Source organism: Triturus cristatus, chromosome 2_2 (assembly GCF_964204655.1).
Source record: "Triturus cristatus chromosome 2_2, aTriCri1.1, whole genome shotgun sequence".
In the NCBI taxonomy this organism is placed as follows: Eukaryota; Metazoa; Chordata; class Amphibia; order Caudata; family Salamandridae; genus Triturus; species Triturus cristatus.
The window spans coordinates 1,150,794,388-1,150,821,185 of NC_140582.1; the positions used below are offsets into that span (position 1 = coordinate 1,150,794,388).

The window sequence follows — 26,798 nt, forward strand, 5'->3', positions numbered from 1 at the left end:
TAAATCATATGTGCCAAGGAAACCAGCCAACACGTGTTTCGTCGCATAAGGAAAATAATTCTGCGACTTCCTCAGGGATGTAAATCGGTTAAGAAAGATCAGGGTGATCGCTACGCCGGTGATAATTCCGACCTGGCTGGTCTAAATTGAGTCCCAAAATAATGGACAGTTTTGAGGACGCACCACTGTAATGGTGATCAGGTTGTAGGTGGTGCCGTGCATTTCTTAAAACAATCAGTAGTTCGTAATTCGGAAAGTGGATCTTCAGCGGGTGCGCTGTAGTTGATCACGGCAACCGGCATTAGTTCCGAGTGCGGCCACACTCGGAACTAATGCCGGTTGTCATTTCTAATGCTAATAACTCAAACTCTTGCAAATGCGAGACCCCTTTAATGGTGTCCGCGCCCCTTTCTATTGATGCTGCTCGCTGTATTCAGGTTACTGTGAACAGCGTCTAAAGAAAGGGGTGTGGCCAACATTAAATTGAAAGCGCCTATGAGGCGCTTTTACACAAAGTGTAATAAAAATAAAGAAAGAAAGAAAGCTTTTGTAGTGCAGCTGCTAAAGTAAAAGTGTCAGCGCTGTGAATTAAATAAATAAATAAGCGTGGACGCTAAAGTGAAAGCAGCCCGTGCTGTAAACTAAATAAATAAAGTAACGCGACTGCTAAAGTGAAAGTGGACCATGCTGGAAATGAAAAAATATATGAGTAAATGACATGATATAAAAGGTGGCGGCATGCTGCGATGTCGTGGATGGAATAGACAAGATCATTAAAGAAAATAGTGCTCACCGACTAGTTAAAGCAGACCATGTAATAACACAAGTAAAAAGTCCCGTCGTTATGGGAGGTTACAATTGCAGACAGGCGTGACCAAGGAGGGACTGCTAAGGCTATTCACGAATGAAAAGCAACGATTTCAAAAGGACAGTAACAGGCGCCAATTGAAAAGATGGGCGGGAAATGGGCGGAGCTTCTATGTCATACCTCAATACAGCATGGCTCGCAGAGCAGCGCATACACTGCCCAGGCTCGACCTAAAAAAATACATGTTGCTTTCACAGCTTGTTGTTTGAACCAGCCGCGGCCGCTGCAGTTAAGAGCGGTGGGACAGTGGGGCCAGGTGAGGAGGATTTCTAGAGATGACCACAAGGGAAAATTGATTATTTATTTTATTTTCCCTCGTGGTCGTCTCTCGAAAATCCCGCCCACCCTGTCCCACGGCCCAACCGCTCTTACCTACAGTGGCCACGGCTGGTTTGAACTCCTTAGGAGTGGAAGTAGGGTGACCAACTGGCAAGGGTGCAAATCCAAGATGGTGAGTGTAAACACTGAGGACAAAGGGTCAACATTCAGGACGAACATTCGGGACAGAAGGTCAAAATTCAGGACAAAAATTGAAGAGAGAAGTTAAGTATTACAGGCACATCAGAGTTGGTTGCGCCATAGTATATAAGTAAGTTAATACACAACTAACAGAAGTACAAGTCGAAATATGTTTATATTAGGTTAAAATGTAGTACAGCACACCAAGCAAAATCTGACCACTGATGTAATTGACAGTTAGAGGATTTTGCCCCCTTAATATGTTTGCTAGTACATAGACTCCCAGACAGTAGCAAAATTAGTTTGTGCTGGGTTTTGAAATTGTGCTTTTTCTCTGAACTAACACACATCAGAAGTTCTTTTTTCCTAAGTGAAAACGGATAGAAGTTTGCACACAAATGTTTCATGTTCACCTCGAGCTGCAATTCCGCCTTAACAAGCTCAACATCACACATGTTTTGTGTGTCAGAGCAGGTTAACTTCAATTGAGAAAAAATCCTCTCAGTAGGTGCATTGCTGCCTGGCAAGCTAAGTATAAATGACATGCTTTTTTTATGTTGGCAACATCTCAAAACAAAACATTCAGCCATTTCTGCACACATGGCAAGTTGGTGCCTGCCACTGCTCGCAAAGCAGGAGCAATTACACTGTTCTCGTTAAAGAAGTATTGCAGTTCCAGATGATGGGTCAAGATAACCATGTCAGCAGCATTGCAGAGCAACTGAAAAGTGAGAGTTTCTCTTAAGCAGCATGGTTCTAATGCCGACAAGAAATGGCTCTCTGAAAAATCAAACCCTTTTTTCTAAATACTTTAAGGAGAGTTCCTAAAATTTCAAGAAATCACTCTGCATGCTTGCGCTCAACTCTGCATCACGGGACATTAAATAATTGTGCACTTGTAAACCAAGGAACTGATTTTCCACTCTGTCCTCTGAGTTGTTCAGCAATATCCTGAAGATGCCTGGTACCTCCGCGGCACTCGGCTCATCCTTCACAAGCGGCAGGATAGACGCGTTAAAAATTATCAAAATGTCATGAACAAAGAAAAGGAAAGCTTTGACTAATGACATGGTGGCCTCCCCACTTTCAAGTCCTAAAAAATCCCATATTGCTCTGGTGTTTTTACTTGCCAGAGAGAAAGGAAATAAGATTTCAGTGCTGCCCAGCATTTCAGCAGTCGATCAAGGGCTGGGAACAAAGTGAGCCACCGTGTTGGGACATGCCAAAACAAAGTCTGCCACTCCAAGTCCACAAAAGAAAAAAATTCTCTCCACTCCGCTGTTTGCTTAGCTGAAGAAGAGTAATGGCTGTAGACGTTTAGAACAAAGGATTCTACATCCACAGAAAGTCCATTAATTGCTTGTTTAGCACAGTTGTGTAGGATGTGGGGCAAGACAGTTTGCAGGCAGAATGTCTTAATTTGCTCCCTTCATAGCAGAAATACAGAGTGATGTCGTCCATAGTTGACACTTGCGTTGTCTCCACAGTATTCAGTGATGTGCTCCAATGACAATCCAAGCTCTTTTAATTGTGTTGAGATCTGCTGTGCCATTGCAGCATGGACATCCAGCAGAGTGTTGGTCAGACCAGAAATGAAATTAAAGTGCCACAACAATAGTGGGTATAGTTTAATGCTTCCTTTGTTTGAGCCATTGCGACAAACTGAGAAATATCCATCTTTTAAGTCTTCATATGCTTGTTACAACGATAGAGGTGCAAGCACATTCGTAGTGATGCTTGATGCCTCTGTGCGGCCACAGGATGCTTTCATCACAATGGACGAATCGGGATAAATTACTTTGGACAGCTTGAAGCCACAATCCAGGGAGCGGTAGGAAATGTGATACTTCACAGCTTAGTACACCTGGGTCACCTCTGCAGCTGTGACATAAAATAAAAAAAGGAAAATACAACAGTGTAAGCAGCATGCAAAGAAAGTCTCTACTGGTGAAGAAAATAGTAGACACAATGGGGCTTAGAGCTGCAAATGTTAAGTAAAGTTACAGCTGCCAACCCAAAAGCAATTATAATGTGCTCTTGATATAAACATAGTGAGAAAACATGCCAAAGGCATCCTAACTTAGTAAACACCCCATGACATTTAAAGAGAGTATTAGAAAATTGTAAAATGGCTCTCATAATCAAGGGGAGAGTCTTAGAAAGAGTGTGACAAAGCAAGAAGTGCACATGATTTACATGCAACCTATGTAAAATTATGACGAAGCAAGCAATGACTTACTTTGGATACTTCTGGCTGCAAGCTTGATTGCAGATATGCTGAAATTGTTGCCATCTTTGCCCTGCCTGAGTCTTTTTTCCTGTGTTGTGATCGTGATTCATGCTTTTTGATATCCCTCTCTCCTCCAAGTACAATGGAAAAGTCTTTATTGCAGAGGCTGCGCTTGGCCTTAAACACATCTTCTGAAGACATCCGGATGTTGGGGTGTGTAAGTTCCCATTCTGGTCTGTACTTCACAATGCACTTTTTTCTTTTTTAGTGGGTGGCTCTGGCAAGGAGGATGCCTGCGAGGTAGATGTTGCCTCCAAATATTCCTCAAAATCCAATGTGAACATTGCCTCTGCAGTACTATAACATTTACCTACGGCTGACTTATAATCAGACATTGTGTTTTTTTCTAAAAGTACTCTGTAAAATACACAACTGTTAGAAATAGGGGTCTCTAGTTGGCAGTGGTTTGCACCCTGTCCAGGTAAGGACCCTTCTTTCTAGTCAGGATCAGGGGGCTACGCACCTAGATAATCCCTGCTCAACCCCTTGGTAGCTTGGCACAAGCAGACAGGCTTATCTCAGAGGCAGTGTGTAAAGTATTTGTACACACACAGTACCACAGTGAAAACACTACAAATGAACACCAAAGCAGTTTAGAAAATTAGTATCTTTATCTAAACCTAACAGGATTAAAATGTCAAAGATCTAACATTCACTACTCAAAATATAACTTTTAAGTGTTATCTAGCAATTCTGTCCATAGAAATCTATGGATGCATGATGGCTACGCAAAATATCTCAAATGCGGCAACATTCACCAGTTGCAGGGGAGGAAAGCATCAGAAAACACAGCGATGCGTCAGTTCCTGAGTGCTTGGGGAGGCGTTGTAATAGTTCTGCTGCACGCAGAAGAAGTGATGTGTTGAATCCAGACTGTAGGGGGAAGTGATGCGTCAATTCCAAGACAGTTCGGGTCTTTGGGTGTTGCGTTGGAGATGCGTTGTGCATTGGTGCGATGTGTGGAAATCCGGGGTGCACTGGAGGTTGATGAGGCGGTGGCAAACAGGCGCTGTGTCGATTTCTTCAGTCACAGTCCCACGATGAGTCATTTCTTATAGCCGCAAAGCAGGGCCTGCATCGGAGTAGGCACGTGGTTGGACTTCTGAGACCGGTGCGTCGCACTTCGCGTGCAGCGATTATTCCAGCCGCTGGCAGGCGCTGCGTGGATTTCTTAGACCGCACAAGGCTGTGCATCAGAAATTTCTCCCGCATGGCGGTGCTATGTTGGAAAATTCAGCCCCAAGAAGGTAGAAGCATCACTTTTGCAGGTTTCTTCAGCTTCTCGTATTTCTTTGCTAGAGGAACATCCTCCAAGGGTTCAGAACAAGATTAGGCACCACAAAGCAGTTTAGAACTCCTAGCAGTGGAGTTCAAGAAAGCTACAGATTAAGTCTTTGTGTCCCTGAAACTTCTTAACAGGAGGTTAGCTCTGTATCAAGCCCTTGGAGAATCTTCTTTAAGCCGGATTCACATAGGGGTATCTTTGGCCTACCTTATGGGGGACCTGTAGGTCAAATATGCCTATCATGGATAACCAATCAGAATTGCAACTTACATAGGGAGCCAGCAGTGACAAAGTACCCTGAGTACCTAAACCAGCAAAAACAAAATCCAGCACAGAGTCAAAAATACAGGAGGTAGAGGCAAAAAGACAGGGAAAACCATGCCAAGGATAACAGGTCTGGCACCAACAAACTTGAGAGGTAGATGCATACTGTATTCAATGAAGAAAGTCCTTTCCTCTTGCTCCCTGGACTGGCCAACCTACCACTGGCACCTCACACTCATACATTCTGCCCAGAGTCGAATAGGAGGACTTCCATACAGGTGTTGCAAATTGCATGCCTCATGAATATTAATGAGGCTGGGGCAATTTGCGACCACGTTAGGAATGGCTAGCACTCCCAGAGATGGTGGCCTGTTGGGGTAAGCAGACAACTATGTCTGGGAATTCTTTTAAATAAAGCAGTTTTCTCTTTTTTTAAATGCAGCCCGTTTTCATTAAAGGAAAATGGGATGCATTAAAAAACATAAAAGTGAAACTTTTCATTTCTGGTGCCTGAGACCACCGCCTGCCCTTAAAAATATAATTGCGCATGCATTCCCAAAGGGGAAGAGGTCCCCTGGGTACCTTTCTAATTTGTGAGTGCCTTACCACCCTTCTGAGAAGGGTGGTAAACTGCGAATGTTTTGCGACCGCAATTGCGGTCCCAAATCATTCATACATAGGTTTTGGAGTCGCTATTTGGAAGGGACGCCCTTGGAACGACCCTTCCTAATAGCAAGTCGCTAACTCTATTTTGCGAGTCGCATATTGATTAGTGACTCGCAAAATAGGGTTGGTACATGGGCCACACATTTTTTGCGGTCGCAAACGGGCCTAAAACCCTTTTGTGGCCGCAGAAAACGGTCGTACATCTGGCCCAATAAGTCTAAAAGGCCTGACAGTGATTGGAAGAGTTTGTCAGGTAACAGTATGTTGTCTTATGTTAAGAATATGTGCTACAATTGGTTCTGTCGGGTAAGTAATCGCTTTAAAAGTTTCATCAATATATGTACAGAAAGAAAGGGAATCACACCTGGATTGAACCAAACAAAATCAACATATTGACAAGCCGGCTTCCGGTTCACTCTGCGAGCGGCCCTGCCTAAACCTAGACTCATGGAATAGGATTCCCCTCTGAACTACGGGATTAATTTCTGCCTCCCTCAAGAATCCAACCAACTGGTGGATTACGCATCTTCAAACTAAACGCCAAGTGGTATCCCATACCACCTGTACTGGCTGTCGCCCTTGTCCTGAAGAAGACCTGCTGTGACTCTGTTGCAATCACGCACTTCCCTGGGTCGAAACATTGACGTGTTCCGATAATCAAACACCCTACGCTCTCCAACTCACGTAGAAGTCAGAACTTACGATATAGTATTGGAGATTTATGTGTTTAGGGACGGACGTCTATTGATCTCAACATTTTAGATACTTCATGTACAGCACTGTATATATCTTGTTCACTTACAGCACCTTGTCACCTCTAGACCACCTAATCACATACAAGTCACCCCTTCGTCATTTTCAATTATTTATGTTTGCTTCTGACAGCCATACTGTGTTATGACAAAAACAAACAAGCATTGGCATAGCCAATAGGTCTCGCCTTTGGGTCATTCTGAGTGTTTAGCCAGAGATATTGACTTTGCCTATGTCTTTAAGCTGTGCTGTACAGAAGTCTGCCGCATGCTGAAAAGTTATAATAAAGAAGTTTCAGAAGCATTTTTGTTACCTTATATATGACCAAGGAAGCATTATGTACAACTGAACGACCATATTATAAAAGTATTAGCAATAAATAATGTCTTGCATTTCTTTTTGTCCTTTCAATGCTGGTAACTTCTATCTGCCTGTCCCAATGGTTGCTTGTTATGGTTATTTTTGTTATGGGGGGGCATAAATAACAGGAGGGTGAAGGTTGGGAAACAGTACCTGTATAACAGTCAGTGAGAGAGTCAGTCAGTTAGTCAGTCAGTCAGTGAGAGAGTCAGTCAGTGAGAGAGAGAGTGTGAGAGTCAGTCAGTCAGTCAGTCAGAGAGTCAGTGAGAGTCTGTCAGTCAGTCAGTCAGTGAGAGAGTCAGTCAGTCAGTGAGAGAGAGAGTGAGAGAGTCAGTCAGTGAGAGAGAGCGAGAGAGTCAGTCAGTGAGAGAGAGAGTCAGAGAGTCAGTCAGTGAGAGAGAGAGTCAGTCAGTGAGAGAGAGTCAGTGAGAGAGAGAGAGAGTCAGACAGTTAGAGGTGTGAGACACAATCGTGCACTTCACAGTTTTTTGGTATGCTGGCAGCTTTGAGCAATTGTGCATGTCTTTTTGTGGTATTCCAAATGATTTTATGATATTTATATAGATACTGCACTGGGTTGTCCAGTCTGATATTTTGTTTACAGTTCATGGTTCTGACTAGGCATGTTTGGTAAGAAAGGTGGTTGGTAAGATCTTCTGGGATGGACTTTGTTACTAGGGTCCCATATCTGAGTGCTGTAGTGAGATGTAAAGAAGCACTCATAGAATGTAGCATATTGGGACAAGCAGTGATGGGCTAGAGTGCAGTCCTCCGAGGGCCAGCTTTATGTGTCAGATCGCTTTGGGTATTCCATGTCTGTTCAGCTGCTGATGACGTGTTTAGGGGCTGGTACTGTAGTGAGTGATGGATAAGACCCATAGCGGACAGATCTTGTGAGAGAATAAGAGCATTAAGCAGGAAAACAGAGTTATTAACCAGACTGCATGAGCTATAATTAGCTGAAGACTGCTGAATGTTATGGTATTATTGTGGGCCAAAATGGTTAGGTAGGAGTTGATATTACTATATAATGCCCTGGCTAGCCATATATCAGTCCTCCTTATTTTCCCTGTAAATGGGGAATAGTACACTGATTGGGCTGTTTCATTTCTGTGAGCTGTAAACTGCAGATTCTCATTGACGTACCGAAGTGTGCTACAGACTAGAAACTGTATGCGCTGTTGAGGCATTATTGTAGGTCAGAAGGAGGCACTGTCTTTTACATACGGAACATTTTCCATTGAAATAGCAGCACAATGCCAACATGCAGTTTTACTGATAAAACTATGTGGCGCACAAACACCAATGTGTGGTAATGTGGTTTCAGCAAATATGTATCATTTAAACATGACCAAGTGTCATAATTGCTTTGATCCTATTAAAACTCGGTTTCCAGCATGCTTCAGAATCATAAACAAGTGGTCCATTTGTGGTTTCCTAACTGCTGATATGTTTTGAAACATTTGCACAGTTTATTTACAGGTATTTAAAAGTTGTTGTATGTAACAAAAAAACTGACAGCGGACAGCCTTTGTTTTCATATGCCCTTCACCACCACAGCAAGACTGTCAACTAGTCAACTTTGACTATTCTGTCTTTGACTGCAAGGTTAGAGAATTTGGTAAACACCAATCCACATGTTTAAGGAATAAGCAGAATTTTGTCAGAAGATACAGCCTGCATTTGCCCTCTATTCTTGAACACATAGCACTTGTGATAAGCCGAAAACAAAATTTGAAAGGCATCATTATTGCCCATCAAACTCATGATAAGGCTCGGATGATTGTATGGTAGTTCCCTAGACTTTGTGCACTTGGTCCTAAGCTGGTTGTGCCAGGGCATGAAGTTAGGACATTTAGGGTGTTCTTTGGGTGTTGCTGTAGAGGAGATACATGGTATTCTGCAGCCGCAGCCCGTGCAGGTAAGAGCGGTGGGGCCGGGTGGAGGGGGGTTTCGACGGACGATGACAAGGGAAAAGTAATTATTTATTACATTTTCCCTCATCATCGTCCGTCGAAATCCCCCTCTCCCCACCTGGCCCCACCGCTCTTACCTGCATGGGCCACGGCTGGTATTCTGAGCTCATTGTTTCATTAATTCTGTTAAAGAGCAACATTTTGCCATTATCAGTGCCCAATTTTTTGACTTAGAAAGGAGGAAGGATCTGGCACAGCATCTCACTCTTATACTGAAAAGTATGTTCTGCAAGAGGATGGTTATGAGATTCTGATCGCACATGCCGAAGGAGTGGGGAACTCCAAGTACTTCCATTTTTGTATTAGATTTGGAGTTCATTGTGCCCTTCTTCGCAGCAGTAGGCCGTGTAGGCACCAGGAGGACAATGTGGATCTAGCAACAACAAACATGATAATGTAGGGATGAGCTAAGTAGCTCCTTCGGAGAAGAGACTTTGCGGGCGCGTTCTCATCCTTGAACCACTAATGGGATTCCCTCTTTCACTGCCACTGGTAATCTCTAGCCTCTGTTCTACACTATTGTTCCATAATTCTGATCCGTGCTGAAGTCCATACTACGAACACTGCCCAACAGGGCAGGAATTGCAAGTTTATTGTTTGAGGTGGAATTATTCAAATTAACATAACCAGGACTCACTCTGCGTCCAGGACTGTTGAGCCAAGTTAGATAACATTATTTGTTACGTGCTCCATAATCCCAAAAGCGATAGAGTTCCTAACCCAAAGAAGATGGCTTTGTGTCAACAAACGCAGGGTAGAACCAATCCATGAATGGAGGACTGGACACCAACCCAAATGATATTGTCTGCAACATTTGTGGAACATCTAGGGCAAGAGACTTGCTGCTACCACCATTGTTTGTACCACATAATGTTTCTAAGATATTTTTAAAGTGTCAGCTCTATTTAAGGGGTAACTTTGGCTTGAAGTCATAGTTATTGTGAGTAATGATAGTGTTATTCTGTATCTGGCTCAATGTCCATTATACCCCCCATGAGCTAGGCCTTGACTGCTAGAACAACAAACCTACAAGAGTCAAGGGGGCACTGGAGGCACAACTACCAGCTTAAAAACAAGTATGGAGTATCCTGATCAATAGGGAACACATGCTCTCTTACCTACAATTAACGAAGTGGTCCCCGTGACTTCAAGAATACCGAAAATGGCCTCCCAGACGCAGTATGGTCCGGTTTGATATTTCTAATGAGCGAGTACTGGTAGTCTCCCTCTAGAAATGTGTGTCCACATAAAGAACAGTTAGTTTATGTGGTAGGTAATAATGGATTTCACCTTGTCTCATTGCTGCTCCCAAAGTTGTCAGATAAAGTTATCAGTGGCGATGGGAGATAGAGTGATGGCCAATGGGGAAGATAGGTGAACATGCTTTGATCTGGTTACTACATTTGTCTCTGGTGCACATCCCTCCTCTCTGTTTGGCTGTTAACTGTGATGATGCTGTTGGCATTTTAAAGTCGTGGAGAACATCTTCATCGCAAACAGGAAGTTCGACCAGAAAGTGGCAGATGACAGGGAAAATAGGATAGCAGTAACTCTTTCCTGCTCACTACATACTTTTAAAAAAATGACCTTTGAGCAGAAATATCTGTATACCAATTACTATTAGTAAAATACTCTTTTAAGAAACGAAGGGGCATATTATCAAGCACGGCGTTAAAATTATTGCCGCTTTAGCGGCAGAAAACTGTCGCTAAAGCGGTGATAATGGGCTTGATAATATGCCGCAGAGAATTCCAATAGAAGCCCATGTTGACACCAGAACATGGGCTTCTATGGGAATTCTCAAGGGCATATTATCAAGCCCATTATCGCCGCTTAAGCAGCAGTTTTCTGCCGCTAAAGCGGCGATAATTTTAACGCCGTTTCTTGATGATATGCCCCAAAGTGACTAGAGGACACCGCTGAGGCACATATAGTGGCATACCGGTGCTACAAGGGAAAGGTCCACAGGCTCTCTGCACTATACAAATCTCATCTCAACAGAAACATAGGAAATTTAGTGAAAACAAACTGGAGACAAGGAAGAGGCACACAGTAACCAGAGGAAAGAGCCAGGAGAAAGCAGTTAAAACGAGAAAAAAGCAAGGAGGAGGCACACAATAAACAGGGGAAAAAACAGGAGAAAGCAGCAAAAACGAGAGAAGAGCAAGGAGGAGGCACAAAATAAACTGGAGAAAACAGTGAAAGCTAGAGAAAAGCACTTACTCTTTGAGAAGTTGTTTGCCGGGGGCAATGTTCTTCTGGGACTAGGAGACTCTGCTGGCACACAACGTCGCTCTTCTAAAAGTGAAGTAAATGGAAAGGCGTTTTGTCTCGACCTAAAGTAACTCTAGTTAAGCTGTTCTCATTGGCCCTAGTGGAGCAGCGAGCATTGGGATTGGCTGATGGCTCTCAAGCCAATCCTAGGTAGCTTTATAGGCTCTCCACACAACGTTCATGGGCGACAATTGAAGGGTGAAACATGCCACATTATTGGGTGTCACCCAAAACCTTAAAAATGTTGGCCAAATGGTGTCCATTAAAGAAATTATCACGGACAACAGACGGATGTATGACGTTACAACGCATACTATTACAACGCATACCATTACAACGCATTTTTTACAACGCAAGTACTACTACAACGCATTACTTTACAACGAATACTTTTACAACGCAAAACCTATTAAAATACTGAAAAGTGCTGTTACAACGAAAACTATTACAACGCATACCATTACAACGCGATTTTTTTTTTTTTTTATTTAAAAGTACAATAAAATCTGGCACGGGATGCAGGGAAATTAGGGGTTTTAGGGTGGGGAAGTGTATTAAAATGTGGAGAAAATCTGAGCGTAAATCTACTGAAATGCATTACCAAATTAATACTCGAGTATTAAAATTAATACTCGAGTATTAACATTAATACTCAAAATCCCCAATAAAATTCAGTTTTCACACATTTCAAAGTTTAACAAAAAGAACGATAGATTTAACAACAGTGCTTAAACATTTTTATCATGATTAAATCGGAAAGTAAGTAAACAGAGTAAAACAGAAGACACATACACATAGGCGCCATTTTAACCATCTCACTTGTAAAACTTGTCCTACAACACTTTCTATGAAAACAATACCAAAAGACATGTTCCAAAATGGATGCCAAAACGGAGCAAATGAGTGAAAACAATACATTTTAAAAAGCATTTTTAAATTATCATTTTCCACAGTAAAATAAATTATAAAAAAAACACATCGAACGCAGTTTTTAAAAAAATTAATAGTGACACAGAGTAAAACTTATAAATACCAGTAAGACACCATTTTGCAATCAGTTGATTATCAACTACCAGAGAGACCAGACGTCAAAACCTGACCCTCTGTCACCTCCACTGCGACCTCCTCAGAGAGAGCACTGAATTCCTTCGGAAAACCATTATTAGTAGACAACTACTAGTAAGTCAGTAAAATATTTTTAAACCATGGTTTTGCGTAAAATATGTCTACTTTCCATACAAAATATATTTTTTAATTTTTAATATTAACTTTTAAAATGTACTGTTTCTAATTTGTTATCACAAAAAATATATACCAACTTAAAACAACTACTTTCTTTTCCTTAAACAGAAACGTGCTAAATATTGAGAATCAAGAATTGGTGTACCTTTTTTTGTATCTCCTCAAAGGAATCGACTCACCTTTACGATTGTGAAGGTAAATGTAATTTAATTTAAAATATTTTACTTTAAAAATATATTTTTAGCATTAGCAAAAGTGTTCTATTGCAAAGGTAACTTTTTTTTCCCCTCAAACAAACTACATCATAAACGAAATTATACCATGGTGCAGGGGTAACAATTACTAATAGGACTTCAGTTAGGTACTACATGTGAAAAAGCGTTTAAAGTTACTGAGATAACTATTAGTATTCTAAGTCCCAGAATGTTCAGCGGTAGAGTAATTGAGTGATAGTGTATGTGTATCCATTACTATTCTTATTTTTAAATGCATTCAATGTGTATTATATTTTTCTTAACCAATTGTTACTCATACTCATTTGACAAATATCATTATTTTCAAAAATGGATTTTTTTTTAACCAACGTTGTCAAAGTAACATTAATTTTTTAAACTTTTTTTTTCCACAGTAAATCGGTTACAAAAAAATAACTATATCCTGCAGCAAGCATTACCTTAAAGGCACGAGAACAAACAACAACTGAAAAAGGTATTTTACATTATGAGTATTATAATTTCCACAATTTAATAGTCATCCCTTTTGCTATTGTTACTCGACTAAAGTGCAGAAATAGGATAACTGATGGATAGTGTAGGGGTGCAATTGACTATTCCAACTCCAGGAAGGTGCAGCAGTAGGGAAAGTGTTGGATGGTGTAGGGGTGCAATTTACTATTCCAACTCCAGGAAGGTGCATCAGTAGGGAAAGTGTTGGATGGTGTAGGGGTGCAATTTACTATTCCAACTCCAGGAAGGTGCATCAGTAGGGAAAGTGTTATGTACTATGTATTAAAATGGATTTAATTTTTGCAAAAAGTTATTGTAAATTTGCATATCTCTTCAAAGTTAACTTTTTTCATTTTTTCCTTTTATCACTTTTGCAGACAATTGTATTTGTTTTACCATTGAAATCAACACATAAGTGTCTACTCCAGCCTACAGGCCATCCCCACTTAAGAACACTCACCAAGAAAACCAATTTAAAAAAAACAAGGTATTTTTACACAACATTTAAAGGTGCATCAGTAGGGAAAGTGTTGGATGGTGTAGGGGTGCAATTTACTATTCCAACTCCAGGAAGGTGCAACAGTAGGGAAAGTATTGGATGGTGTAGGGGTGCAATTTACTATTCCAACTCCAGGAAGGTGCATCAGTAGGGAAAGTGTTGGATGGTGTAGGGGTGCAATTTACTATTCCAACTCCAGGAAGGTGCAGCAGTAGGGAAAGTGTTGGATGGTGTAACTGTTATATTTTAGGTATTTCATTTAATTTTTCAGACTAATTTGTTTTTCTTCTCTTCTCTTTTCAGATAATGTCTAGTCTGGAAGCTGCAAAGTATATTAAATCCAGGAAGGGCAAACATTTATTAAACCATGGTGGATACATATATAGTAAGGAAAGAATAAGTTTAACTAGAAATCATTGGAGGTGTGTGCAATACTACACTACCCATTGCAGTGGCAGAGCGGTTACTGTTGATAATTTAGTTGTGAAAACCACTGAACATAACCACTCTGCCTCTGCAATGGAGGTAGAAATTAGAGAAACTATGAACGAAATGAAAGCTATTGCAAGCACCTCCAATGATTCTACAGGATCCATTTTAAGAGAGGTTGCACAGCATGTCCCCAGTCATGTTGCTAGTAACATGCCTATAATTCCTAATTTGAGAAGAATTATTCAAAGACAAAAGCAGGCAAGTAACATTCAATTATCTGCACCACATTCTTTCTCTGACATTAGAATTCCACATGATCTTTCTATTTCTTTTTCTGATGAACCTTTCCTTCTGCATGACAACGAAAACCCTCAGAAACGAATTCTCATTTTTAGTACCCCACGTAACCTTGCTAAGTTAGAAAGTAGTGAAATTTGGATGATGGATGGGACGTTTAAAAGTACACCCCATCCTTTCACTCAAATTTACACTATACATGCCAAAATTAACAATAGTGTAATTCCCTTAGTATACAGTTTGCTACCTGATAAGACTTCTGCAACATACACTGAACTGTTATCAGTGATTAAAAGTAAAACATCTCAAAGTCCTCGGAAAATAATTATTGATTTTGAATTGAGCATGATCAATGTGATCACTAAAACGTACACGGATACCCAAATTCAGGGATGTTTTTGTCATTTTTCCCAGGCATTTTGGCGTAAATTACAAAAAACATCCCTAGTTGCAGAATATTCTCGTGATAGCAAACTGCAATTTGAACTAAAAAAATTAACTGCACTTTGTTTTGTTGCTCCCGATAGTGTGGACGAGTACTACACTGCAATTATAGAATCTGTTTATTACACGAGTAACAAAGAAAAATTGGCACCCATTCTAAATTATTTTGAGGACACATGGATTGGACACCTAAGCAGATCGGGTCGCAGGAGGAAGCCACGATTCCATGTGGAGTGGTGGAACTGCTACACGAGTTGTTTAGAGGGAGAAGCAAAAACAAACAATGCCATTGAGGGATGGCATAACTCCTTCAACCACACAATTGGCAAACCTCATCCAAACTTCTACTCTTTTTTGGAAACTTTGAAGAAGGAGCAAAGTTTTCAAGAAATGAGAATAGCCCAAACACTCGCAGGTAGTCTAAACCCACGAGTAACAGTCAAAACAAGGGAAATGTCTGAGAGACTATTGGCTATTGTACAACAATTTTCGTTGTGTGTGGCTATAGACTACCTGGAAAATCTTTCTAACATTCTTTCTTTCTAAATTTTTTATTCTACTTACTTTCCTGCTTTGCTTCAAATTTATTAATTTTATCAAATTACAATTGGCATACAATGTATTTTCTAAAATTTTTTTCAAACAAACAAGTCGGGTTTTTTTTTTTCAAAATCTTCATTTCTAGCAGAACTACCAATGTCAACAAATTTACTTTCCCATAGTATTTGTCCAAATTTTCTACATCCGTACGCCATTAATATAATTACTGAAAACTTCCTTTTTTTTTTCCGACCTAAATAATCACCAAAACTCAAAGCAATCTAAATTGTACATGTCAAGCCATAATCCAAAATGCACATTGCTGCATAATCACCAATTTTTATTCAATCATTTTCTCCCAAAATTTACGAGTACGCTATTTTTTTTCACTTAGAAATGAAGTACAAAATCACTTTTTTTTGTTCCGAAGTAAAGAACTAAACTTTGTGAACAGTAACTTTTATGTTTTAAACAGTTACATACATTTTTTAAATAAACAAATAACTTTTCGCGACCCGACATAGGCATGCATTAATGACATTATTGTGGACATGTTTAAATACATTAAAAACATCAATTAGTTTTCCCGCAACCTCTCCTTATTCTTTCCTCACTATATATGTATCACTTTTAAAGGTTTAATATATATTTTTAAATGTAAATATTTCCTACCTGGACGCAGATCAGCTTCCTGCTGCTTCCTCCTCCGATGCTCTTCAAAATGGCGCATTACGTCGACGCTCACGTCATTACGTCATCGCGTGCATCAATATTTCTAACAGACTTCTTTATTTAACTAATATGTAAATAAATGTTTAAAAATGTTAATAAAATATTTATATATTTTCTTAAAATTGTGAAATGCATTGCAAAATTTAATAAAAATATGGTTTTTTTTTAAAGAATTTTTCAATAAATATATATTTTGAAAACATTATTTGTTTACTGTCATTATTTTTTAAATTGTAATTTATTCATTAAAAATGTAACTTTTTAAATGTAAATTTACTAAATGTGTTCCTTACCTCGACTCTATTGTCTTTTTCCTTCAAAACTTGCTCTTTCTTCTCTTTCTGATTCTTCTTTTCTTGTTCCGCGGGTTGTATATTCTGATGCTGCCAAAATAAATGAAGGACAAATTATCTCATAGACTTCAATGCAAAAGTGTGGGAATTTTTTTTTCAAGTAAGTTACTTTTTTTCTGGGATTTTTTCTAAAGGTATTATTATTTCTAAAATTAATTTCTTATTACTCTTTTAATTGTAATTTTTTTTTTTTTTTTTTTTACATTTCTCTAATTTTAAAAAATAATACTCCAAAAGTAATCTTCCTTTTTTTTAGACAAACATTAAACTTTATATAAGTAACTTAAAAATACTCTAGTATTAATCTTTCTTAATACTAATTTTTTCTTTAATTAACTGTTACTAATTTTAAATAATTGTTCTTTTATTAATATTTAATAATAATCCATTTTTAAATTTTAAATACATAATTAATTTAAAATAAAATTACTCATTTAATAATTCCTCAAATTAAAATTCTGTTATTATTAATATTAATACTCTTTTATATTTGAAAAATACTCAAGTACTAATATTTTGTTAAACTACTCACACTTACATTTTTAATTTTATAATAAAATATACTCTTTCTATTTTGAAAAAATACTCAAGTATTAATTTAACTTAAAAATACTCTTTTAAATTAGAAAAATACTCAAGTATTAATATTTAGTTAAACTACTAACACTTATATTTTTAAATTTAAATTAAAATATACTCTTTCCTTTTTGAAAAATATTCAAGTATTAAATTAACTTAAAAAATACTCTTGTATATTAGAAAAATACTCAAGTATTAATATTTTGTAAAACTACTCACTTGTTTTAAATTTATATTTTTATAAAAAACATTTAAATATACGATATATATTTATTTAAGTTAAAATTCAAAAATTAAAAAATGCGTTGTAATAGTATATGCGTTGTAAAAGTACTTACCATATAATATCATGCGTTGTAAATGCATGCGTTGTAAATGCATGCGTTGTAAAGGCATTTTCAAAGAATGCGTTGTAATGGTATATGCGTTGTAAAAGTACTTACCATATAATAGCATGCGTTGTAAAAGCATGCGTTGTAAAAGCTTTTGCGTTGTAAAAAATGCGTTGTAATAGCATAGCGTTGTAAAAGTTGCGTTGTAAAGGTAGTTCCCCCAACAGACAGAAGGGCAAAATTACAAACTGTCTGTGAAAATTATGGACGGTTGGTCACCCTGAGTGGGGGCATCTTTTCAATAACCTTTTTTTTGTTGTGCTTAAAGTTCAAAAGGAAGGTTGTCAATCATGCAGCAGCCTCTTCAAAGGATGAAGTACTATTCTATCTAACTTATTTTTCTGATGCCATTCCCACTTACCAATTTTGTTTCCAAATAAAATGAGCATTAGAAAAGCCAATTGCTCTGTGGTTGGCTGCCAGCTTTTTGGCTTTGTCAATACTTGTTTTGTTTTGTCATGGTTTTGTGTGGTATAGCAGGGCCCTCACACTGTCTCCATTTTAATTTCATGTTTTAGCTTGACTTCGTTTTCTAATGGTGACTTTTTACATGCTTTGTACTTACACAATATTATACTAAGAAGCTATTCTACATGCAGTTCATTTCTTTGTAAGTTTTAACATCATGTTATTCGTACACTCTGTACAAGGCTAGGCACATAGAACAGGATGCCCTTGTACTTGGTTGTCAGGTTGGAGACAGCTCTAAGGCTCCAGACAAACCATCACTGTACCTTTGTCACAGCGCAATTTGAACAGTGCTTTTATTATATAAAGGGCCTCTGTGTTGCATTCGCCAAAAGAGCACTTCTGCTGGGGCTGTCCTGGAACGCAACGCACTGTGACTGAGATGCAGTCCTTTTGACTTTGACCTTTATCCTGTATCCTGCAAAGGATGATAACCTGTTCTACACCAGCTGACACATTATACTCAGGTACAGGGGGCTAGGCTAGCTCAATGGATCTGGCAGAGGGAACTCTCATTATGCTCTTGATAGTATAGGTAGTGTTAGGTAGGAGTATAATCATATAGTAATATTATAATGGTTGAGCTGTTTATCTTTTTCAGCATTCATGGAATGCTGGTTACAATGCTTTGTTTCTTCTGCCAAGTAATTGCAGCACACGCTTTTAAATACAAGGATACCATTGTTTCAATAAATGTTTGAGAAGCACATACGTATCTTTCTTGTGTTTGCCTTGGACATGCAAAAGTAACAACAAAAAGGTGGATCTGTTTCCACGATTTCCTTGGGCAATAAAAAGTGGTCAAGTTTAAGGTTGCTTATACCATCTGGTTCTCTGGAAAGGTTAGAAGTTCAGATGGGGCACTGGGAGCTAGCTAGAAACTAGGTCAACATTTCCTATGTGTGAACCAAATTCCGAAACTCTGAAGTTTATGTCGTAGGAACTGTGTAACAATGGCTATTGTAAAACTGTCTGTGGGGAACTACCAGGCCTTGACCAATAAAAAAACAATTGGCAAAAACCAAAAATATTTTTGGTCTCAGAAAAAGCACACATTGCATAGTCGTCCCTGGCACTGACTGGAAGCGCTTTGTGTGTGGAGGTGCCCCTTGTGAAAGGGGAGGATGCCGTCACTCATAGTGACGCTATCCAATGTCTGAAGTGAGCTGACCCATTGCCCCGTGCAGTATTCAGTAATGGGTGGAGACAAAATATGAGTGAGGCAATAACAGACCAATGGATGAAGAGGGCTGACTGAAAACCTCTATAAGTAAATATAATAAGAAAATTAGTAAAATCAAGCGGTCTTGGCTATTGCCAGACCTGATAAAAAGCGGTGCGAGTAAATAGCATGGCTTGTGCTATATGTGATTGAGGTCTGAGGAATAGTACACCATCTTTAAGGCAAGCCTGATCCCAGCATCAGCTCGGTATGCCATCTCGTGTCTGGTACAAGAGGCATTCATTTTGTGACTTAATTAACACATTGTCCCAGTATGCCGTATTATTTTTTATGATGAACAATCTGCTGTCCCATAGGGCATGTTGCTAGAATTAGGTAATGGCCTTATGCTATTGGGCATCCTTTTACATCCTTCTACGTCACTTCCTGTGCACTGTAGGGGCTCTGACTAGGGTATTTAAAAATATATATTCTGACAGGACATAGAAGTGACGGTAGAGGTGGAGTTGAGACAGTGACTTTAAGGTCCAGTTTGGTATTAGTATGATGTCCTGTTATTCCCCTTTCTTCTCTGGTGGTACCTGGGGCAGATATGCAACACTTTCTTTGCCCTTATTGGAACACAAGAAACAAATCCCGTTGATTCGTTTCACTTACACTGATTTAAAATACCAGAGCTAAGTCTTACTTAAATTGCATTTCCTCTCTTATTTTGAGGGCTGAAAGCATTCTGAAACCTACTGGTTTTACATTTTTGGCAGAAACACAGGAAGAGAACCCAGGAGGTCCCAGCTGAGTTTACCAAACCTGCATTTAAGAGACTGCAGACATTACAATCCAATTCACTTTGTATAGTGTGCTTATTGGCTGATACATATTGGTTTTTTTATTGTCTAACGATTTGGGTAAAAGTGGTATTATAAATGAGTACATAATGCTCATTGCAGCATGACTAGATGGCATTGCAAGCCCTTATCCCTACAAACGTCACACATTGTTTTCTGGGCATGAACACAGTAGTCTATACAGATGTTCAAGTATCAAAAAGCTACTGGAGCCAGATTAACCATTGGTAACTTGTGAGAGCAAATGTGAACTTTATTTGCGAATATTAAAAGTATTAGGTTTTTTAATAGACAGTTTCAAGATTGATGCAAGATAAGAGTCTTAGACTGCTGTTATTCTATGTTGAGCAGATAAACTTACAAGAGATGTGGACCATCCGAAAGCTTGTTTGTCTGATAACCGAGCACAGCCAGACTGACCTTGAGAAGGTGCGAGCTATCTGGACATGGCTGTGCCACAACATCAGTAAGTACTCAGTGTTTCTTTTGATTTGTTCAACCTTGAAAGTCAAATCATCTTTTCTTCAAATTGATTTCCCTGTGCTGCCCATGCTCTTACTTTGACTTTGAAAGCTTCTTGTAATCAAACAAGTTTCCTGGCTGTCACATGTGATAAAAGCTGGCCCACCACTGACTACATTACATCTGTTTGGCTATTGCTTACTTGCACGACAGAATGCATGATTATTCAAGGGCACCTTTTCAACAGTAAATAATATATGTCCCTAAACACCTTCATTTGATCCATAGTGTATAATAGCCAGTTTTTATGAATCTCAGGGTCACACATTGATTTTATTAACAATAAAGAACCTGATTCACAAAAGGCCTCGGCACATGTTGCGGAGGCCGCGTAGTCATAGGGGAGACTCGTCACTGGGGCGGAATTTCCGCGAAAAGAATTCTCATTGCTGAGATTCCGCCGCGTGTACGGAGACTCGCCCACGACTGCGGGGCCTCCACCAAGAGTGCGGAGGCCCTTTCTGAAGCAGGCCCAAGATGCTTATGATCTGCTGGCATTGGGATTCATTATGAGGCTTTAAAGGCCTCTGTTGGAGTCAGGGAAGAGCAATGGAAGGACTAAGATGTGAATTCACCTATTCTCCACGGACACCTGTGAGTGGAAACCGGGTACGCGGACAGAGAAAGAGAGAGCTCAGCTTTCTCCGATATCTTCATTAATCAGCAGCCAGGCTTTGCAAATGGGAGGACGGAAACCTCAGGATCAAGTGCTGTAGAACAATCCTGCATTACGTATAAATCAAGGTATACTACATAAGAGCAATGTAGGCAACCACCAGGCCACTGCAGGACTATCCTACCTGATGTTCATTGAAGCATCACTATGATGAACCTAGGAAGTACCTGGAAACCATCCCCAGGTCCAAGAACATTCAACATTATGGGATAGGAACTTGGCCTCAAATTAAGAACCCCCTCCCGGACTCCCAAGGAGGTATGAAAGAACCATCTGAGAACAAGACGTGTTGTGATGCAAAAATGTGAGGTCTAAGCAGCCCTAAAAACCCTACAATCTACCAAAGTTGCAACATTTGTGATGTACCACCCACCTTGTGCCTTGGAAGTGTTTGCAGGGGCACCAACGCACTCATGAGTCAGATGTGCCTGTGTGAATGTCTGAGTTGCTGTAATCTTTTCAAGAATACCCACCCTCTACTGCCAAGACTTCCATTGGTCTGTACACCACATTCTGCAATCTTGTTCTCCTTCCACCTCTATAAAATGTGTGTTCGATCCTGTTCTAGGGTAGGGTGTATATTGGATGGGCGTAAGGTGCTTGAGTTATCAAGGGATTTTAAGGCTATTGTCTATATCAGCATCCTGACAGCATTAGACAGGGACCTGTTGCTTTATAAACCGTAAGAATACACAGTGAGGGCCTTTATAGCCTTAGAGTGTGCCGTAGTGGGCTCTAGTGGCCATTAAGTGCCTGCTCCAACATTAAAGGCCAGGCCAAAGGCGAGGGCCTTTAACAAGGGAGCGACCCTTCAATGGCTGGTAGAGCCCGCTAAGGAGGCATCTACGGCTATTAGGAACATTCTTCCCCTAGAGGGCGGAATGTTCAAATTTGTAAAACAAAGGCCTCACAGAGCCCAAGGAGGTTGAAATCCCCTCGGGCTCCGTGAGGCCTTTGTTCTCAGCTGCTGCTGTGAACAAACATTGGAATGTTGATGCTCAGGGCTTCTACCGGCCATTACAAACCTGGAGCACTCCATTGTCTTCAAAGGAGCGCTCAACATTCCAATGTTGATGCTCCGGGCTTCTACCAGCCATTACAAACCTGGAGCACTCCATTGTCTTCAAAGGAGCGCTCAACATTCCAATGTTGATGCTCCGGGCTTCTACCAATAATTACAAACCTGGAGCACTCCATTGTCTTCAAAGGAGCGCTCAACATTCCAATGTTGATGCTCCGGGCTTCTACCAACAATTACAAACCTGGAGCACTCCATTGTCTTCAAAGGAGCGCTCAACATTCCAATGTTGATGCTCCGAGCTTCTACCAACAATTACAAACCTGGAGCACTCCATTGTCTTCAAAGGAGCGCTCAACATTTCAATGTTGATGCTCCGGGCTTCTACCAACAATTACAAACCTGGAGCACACCATTGTCTTCAAAGGAGCGCTCAACATTCCAATGTTGATGCTCCGGGCTTCTACCAACAATTACAAACCTGGAGCACTCAATTGTCTTCAAAGGAGCGCTCAACATTCCAATGTTGATGCTCCAGGCTTCTACCAACAATTACAAACCTGGAGCACTCCATTGTCTTCAAAGGAGCGCTCAACATTCCAATGTTGACGCTCTGGGCTTCTACCAGCCATTACAAACCTGGAGCACTCCATTGTCTTCAAAGGAGCGCTCAACATTCCAATGTTGATGCTCCGGGCTTCTACCAACAATTACAAACCTGGAGCACTCCATTGTCTTCAAAGGAGCACTCAACATTCCAATGTTCTAAATTTAGATTAGGGTGTTAACAAGAAGCCTTTCAAAAATAGTCAGATTTCTGAACCACAGCACCATTGGTTCACCTGCCTCATTAAAAAGGCAGGTGAACCAGCCGTTTTTACTGACAGCCTTTTTCTTTTTTAACGCAGCTTGTTTTCTTTATAGGAAAATGGGATGCGTTTAAGAAAAAACATTACACAAACCTTTTTTAGGAGCGGGCAGAGGTCAAGGGACAATTGCCTACTCCTAAAAAAACGTTTTTGTCAGCGTTTATAAAGCGGAAGGGGTCCCTTGTGGAGTTATTCCCGTTTGCAAATAGCTTACCACTTCCTTTAAGATGGTGTTCATGTTTTGCCAAATATTCATGCATACCGATTCGGTACGATTCACCAAACCCAAATTGTGATTCAGTGACTTGTTACCGAATCGCAATGTGGATTTTGTGACTACAAAAATGCCGTTTGCTGGTTGCAAAGGCTCAGACTTCATGAATACGAGCTTTGTACATGAGGTCCTTTGTTTTCTTGAGTATTCCCCGCAATGCTTGGGACCTGAGTTAGTGGGGAAACATCCTTTAGGATAAAGCTGGAATAACGCTGCGCCTTCACAGCGCAGGCAAGAGAACAAATGCATCTTTAGAATGATTCGTTCTGTAAGCAAGTCGTTACAACAACTTACTTCAGGGGAGCGCAATGGTGGAGTGGTGTTGGAATTAAAGTCCAACACCTTCCCTACTGTTGCGCAGACAGGCGTTGGAAAAGTAAATTAAACTATTCCAAAATCCAGTGCCCCCATTAGTCAAGTCGTTAAAACGACTTGCGTGCAGAACAAATGCGTGATAAAGACGCTTTTGATCAAATGACTTGGCGGCGAGGTAGGAGAAGGATCTGCCGCCGGCGGTGGTTTTTCGGATGCGGGGGACTGTGGCGAGGGCGAGGTTGGCTGAGCGGAGGCTTCGGGTGGGGGGGTGGAAGCTGAGTCGGTTGTTGAGGTAGGTGGGTCCGGTGTTGTGCAGTGCTTTGTGTGCGTGGATCAGGAGCTTGAAGGTGATGCTTTTGTTGACGGGGAGCCAGTGCAGGCCTCTCAGGTGGAGTGTGATGTGGCTGCGGCGGGGGACGTCGAGGATGAGTCGGGCTGAGGCGTTCTGGATGCGTCGATGCATCGATGCGACTAGATTAGAGGTCAGTAATTAATCCTGGGGACTTTATTAATCATCCAAAAGTCAAATATCAGCTCAGATTGTAGGAATGCAGCTACAGTCGGTAGATGTCCAACTTTTAAAAAGTTTTTTGTACATATTTCACATTTCTGTGTTTTTTCATGCCAGCTGGTGGCCCACTGTGTGAACCTTCTTCCCTTCCCCTCACCCAGCCCTGACTATATATAATTGCTCCATAGAACATTTGTTCTTGGAAGTCCAGAGTATAATGGAACAAAACATACAGTGCTCTGCTGCGCACGGCGTCAGAGCTTGTGTCAGAGGTGTGAAAGTGCTCAGATAAACTCGAGGCCTCGCCTAGAGGCTTGTGAAGAGATTGGAGGGCGCGGGTGATTGGCTGTTGAAGTGAAACGGACTCCAAGACAACTTGTAAAGCCTCGGTGCAGAAAAAGAGCCGCTGACAGGGGCCTGCCTGTTAGTGCAGTGCATGGGAAGCACTGCAGACTCAAGGGAAGGGAAACCGCCTCTGCTTCCGGGTCTGAAGAATGCAGGGCCTGTCTCCCCTGCTGTTCTCCAGGTACCAGGGGTCTTGAAGGCACAGGACGGCGATTTATCTCACTTATTCTAACTTCTTTTGGCACAAGATTACCAAAACCTATCCGAGTTTCAAAACAGCATTAATAATGAAACCCCCCCAAAAAAACATGATTTCGACCGTAAAATATGAACAAATAAAATGTACTAATAATAACTTTTTAAACAAAAGAGCCCCAGTTTGGTGACCACTTCATACAGTCAAAATATTTAAAAAAGAAGGATTTAAAAATGTTTCCGAAAATCTGTAGCAAGGTTACAAGTACATAGAGGATATTACGGCGAAATCCCGGGGAAAACAGAGTGATATATTTGTATTTAAGTGCTTTCTATGGTGCGCCTAGTTTCAGCGCGCTTTAACACCACAAGAGAGAGGAAACAGAGGGTGGAACCATCTCAGGGCGCTGTACAAAGTGTTTGCAATAATAAGCGAAAGAGAGGCGCTGGGCGGGACAGTTCATGTCACGCTCTAATACCACGAGCAGAGGAAACACAAGGTGGAACCCTCTCAGAGTGCCGCATAGTAAAAGGACTGCAAAGCGAGCATCTTGACTGCAGCCCGGTGTGTCTTTCCTGTGATTACCTTTCCTCTCTGAATACAATGTGCAGTTGTTTCTGAAAGTGAAAATAAAAGTTATAAAAATAAACCCCAGGGATCGACAAAGCCTTGCTTGTGAGATGTATTATTAAATGTCTTCCAGTCAGACTCTTTGGCAGGCAATAAAGAGACAGAATTAAACACGCTTGTTACACGGCTTGGGAACTTCGTCAAAGAAGTATATTATCTGAGAATAAATACTAATTTTATTTTTAAAAAAATGTTTAAATGAAAGCATTCAGATCAAATAGTGTGAAAATATGTCCGGTCTGTTGTAGGCAAAGTTTGCATATAATGGGCCTGACTCCGAATTTTTTTTTAACGAGGATGTGTGACTTACACTTGTCTTTACATGCAGTGGCGGCTGGCATCTATTGGGGGGTCGGGCGCACATGTGCAAATATTAATATTAAAATTAAAACTTACCCGAACCAATGTCCTCCGCTCCGGACCTCTTCTGAGGAACTGGATGCTTTAGTGAGGGCACCAATCCTGACGCTGCTCTCATGCTGTGAAAGCAGCACCCTGATTGGAGGGAGCAGCCTCACGCGGTGCTCCCCAGCGCCCTGGAAGCCTGCACTTACTCTAACCCTTCTGTCTCAAGACAGCTGGGTTAGAGGTTTCAAATTGCACATGTCTGGCTGGCCGTAGCAAGACGTCCGGCCAAAGGGACATGCACACTTTGAAAAGCGCACAAAGAGCCCACCCTGCTTCTGTCATTTAGCAGCGGCCCGGCCCCTGTCCTGAGGCGCGGGTCAGGACAGGAGGATGACAAAATAATATAGTAATGAATTACCATTTTATTTTTCACCATTGAGGGCAATTTAAGTGCCACTGGAGGAGTCACCCCTGTTTAAATACTATTAACTTCTACCATGCAAGAGAAGGTCAGGAGTACTGCAAGCGCAAGGCACATCAAAGTCATTTTAAAAGAGAACTTTTGAGTTCTAATGTATTAATGAACTGTGAGCAGTATGTTTGCACATAGCGGTGCGGCATGGTGACATGGTCAGTCAGGTTTTTCACACGAGAGTGCACAGGGCACCACGGTAATGCACCCTCCTATGTCTCTTAGGGACATATATGTTTGTGGCCATGGATGGAGGGTGGGCATGCATGCAGTGACCTTCTACTTCGACTTCTGCTTCACGGTGGGCTTCCACCTCTCCCACAGGACTGGACCTTGAACTGCTTTGAAGTCCACTTCTTTCATAAGACTTTACAAACACTAGCGTGGGTACTACAGTGAGGCACGTGCCTCAGGGTACAGCCTCCCCGGGGTCCACTTCTTTCATAAGACTTTACAAACACTATTGTGGGAACTACAGTGAGGCACGTGCCTCAGGGTGCAGCCTCCCCGGGTTCCACTTCTTTCATAAGACTTTACAAACACTACTGTGGGTACTACAGTGAGGCACGTGCCTCAGGGTGCAGCCTCCCCGGGGTCCACTTCTTTCATAAGACTTTACAAACGCTACCGTGGGTACTACAGTGAGGCACGTGCCTCAGGGTGCAGCCTCCCCCGGGGTCCACTTCTTTCATAAGA

The 26,798-nt window shown here is 40.8% G+C and overlaps 1 protein-coding gene and 1 pseudogene across 1 annotated transcript in view; one reads left to right on the top strand and one right to left on the bottom strand.

Annotated features, from left to right (window-relative positions):
- LOC146863267 (kyphoscoliosis peptidase-like) overlaps nucleotides 1-26,798 on the top strand; it is a 218,396-nt gene that overhangs the window by 29,955 nt on the left and 161,643 nt on the right. Inside the window, exon 3 of the mRNA XM_085642689.1 lies at nucleotides 20,278-20,392. Within this exon, the coding sequence (XP_085498815.1) occupies nucleotides 20,278-20,392 (115 nt within the window). The remainder of the gene's footprint in view (nucleotides 1-20,277; nucleotides 20,393-26,798) is intronic.
- Nucleotides 2,757-3,952, bottom strand: LOC146863268 (uncharacterized; annotated as a pseudogene).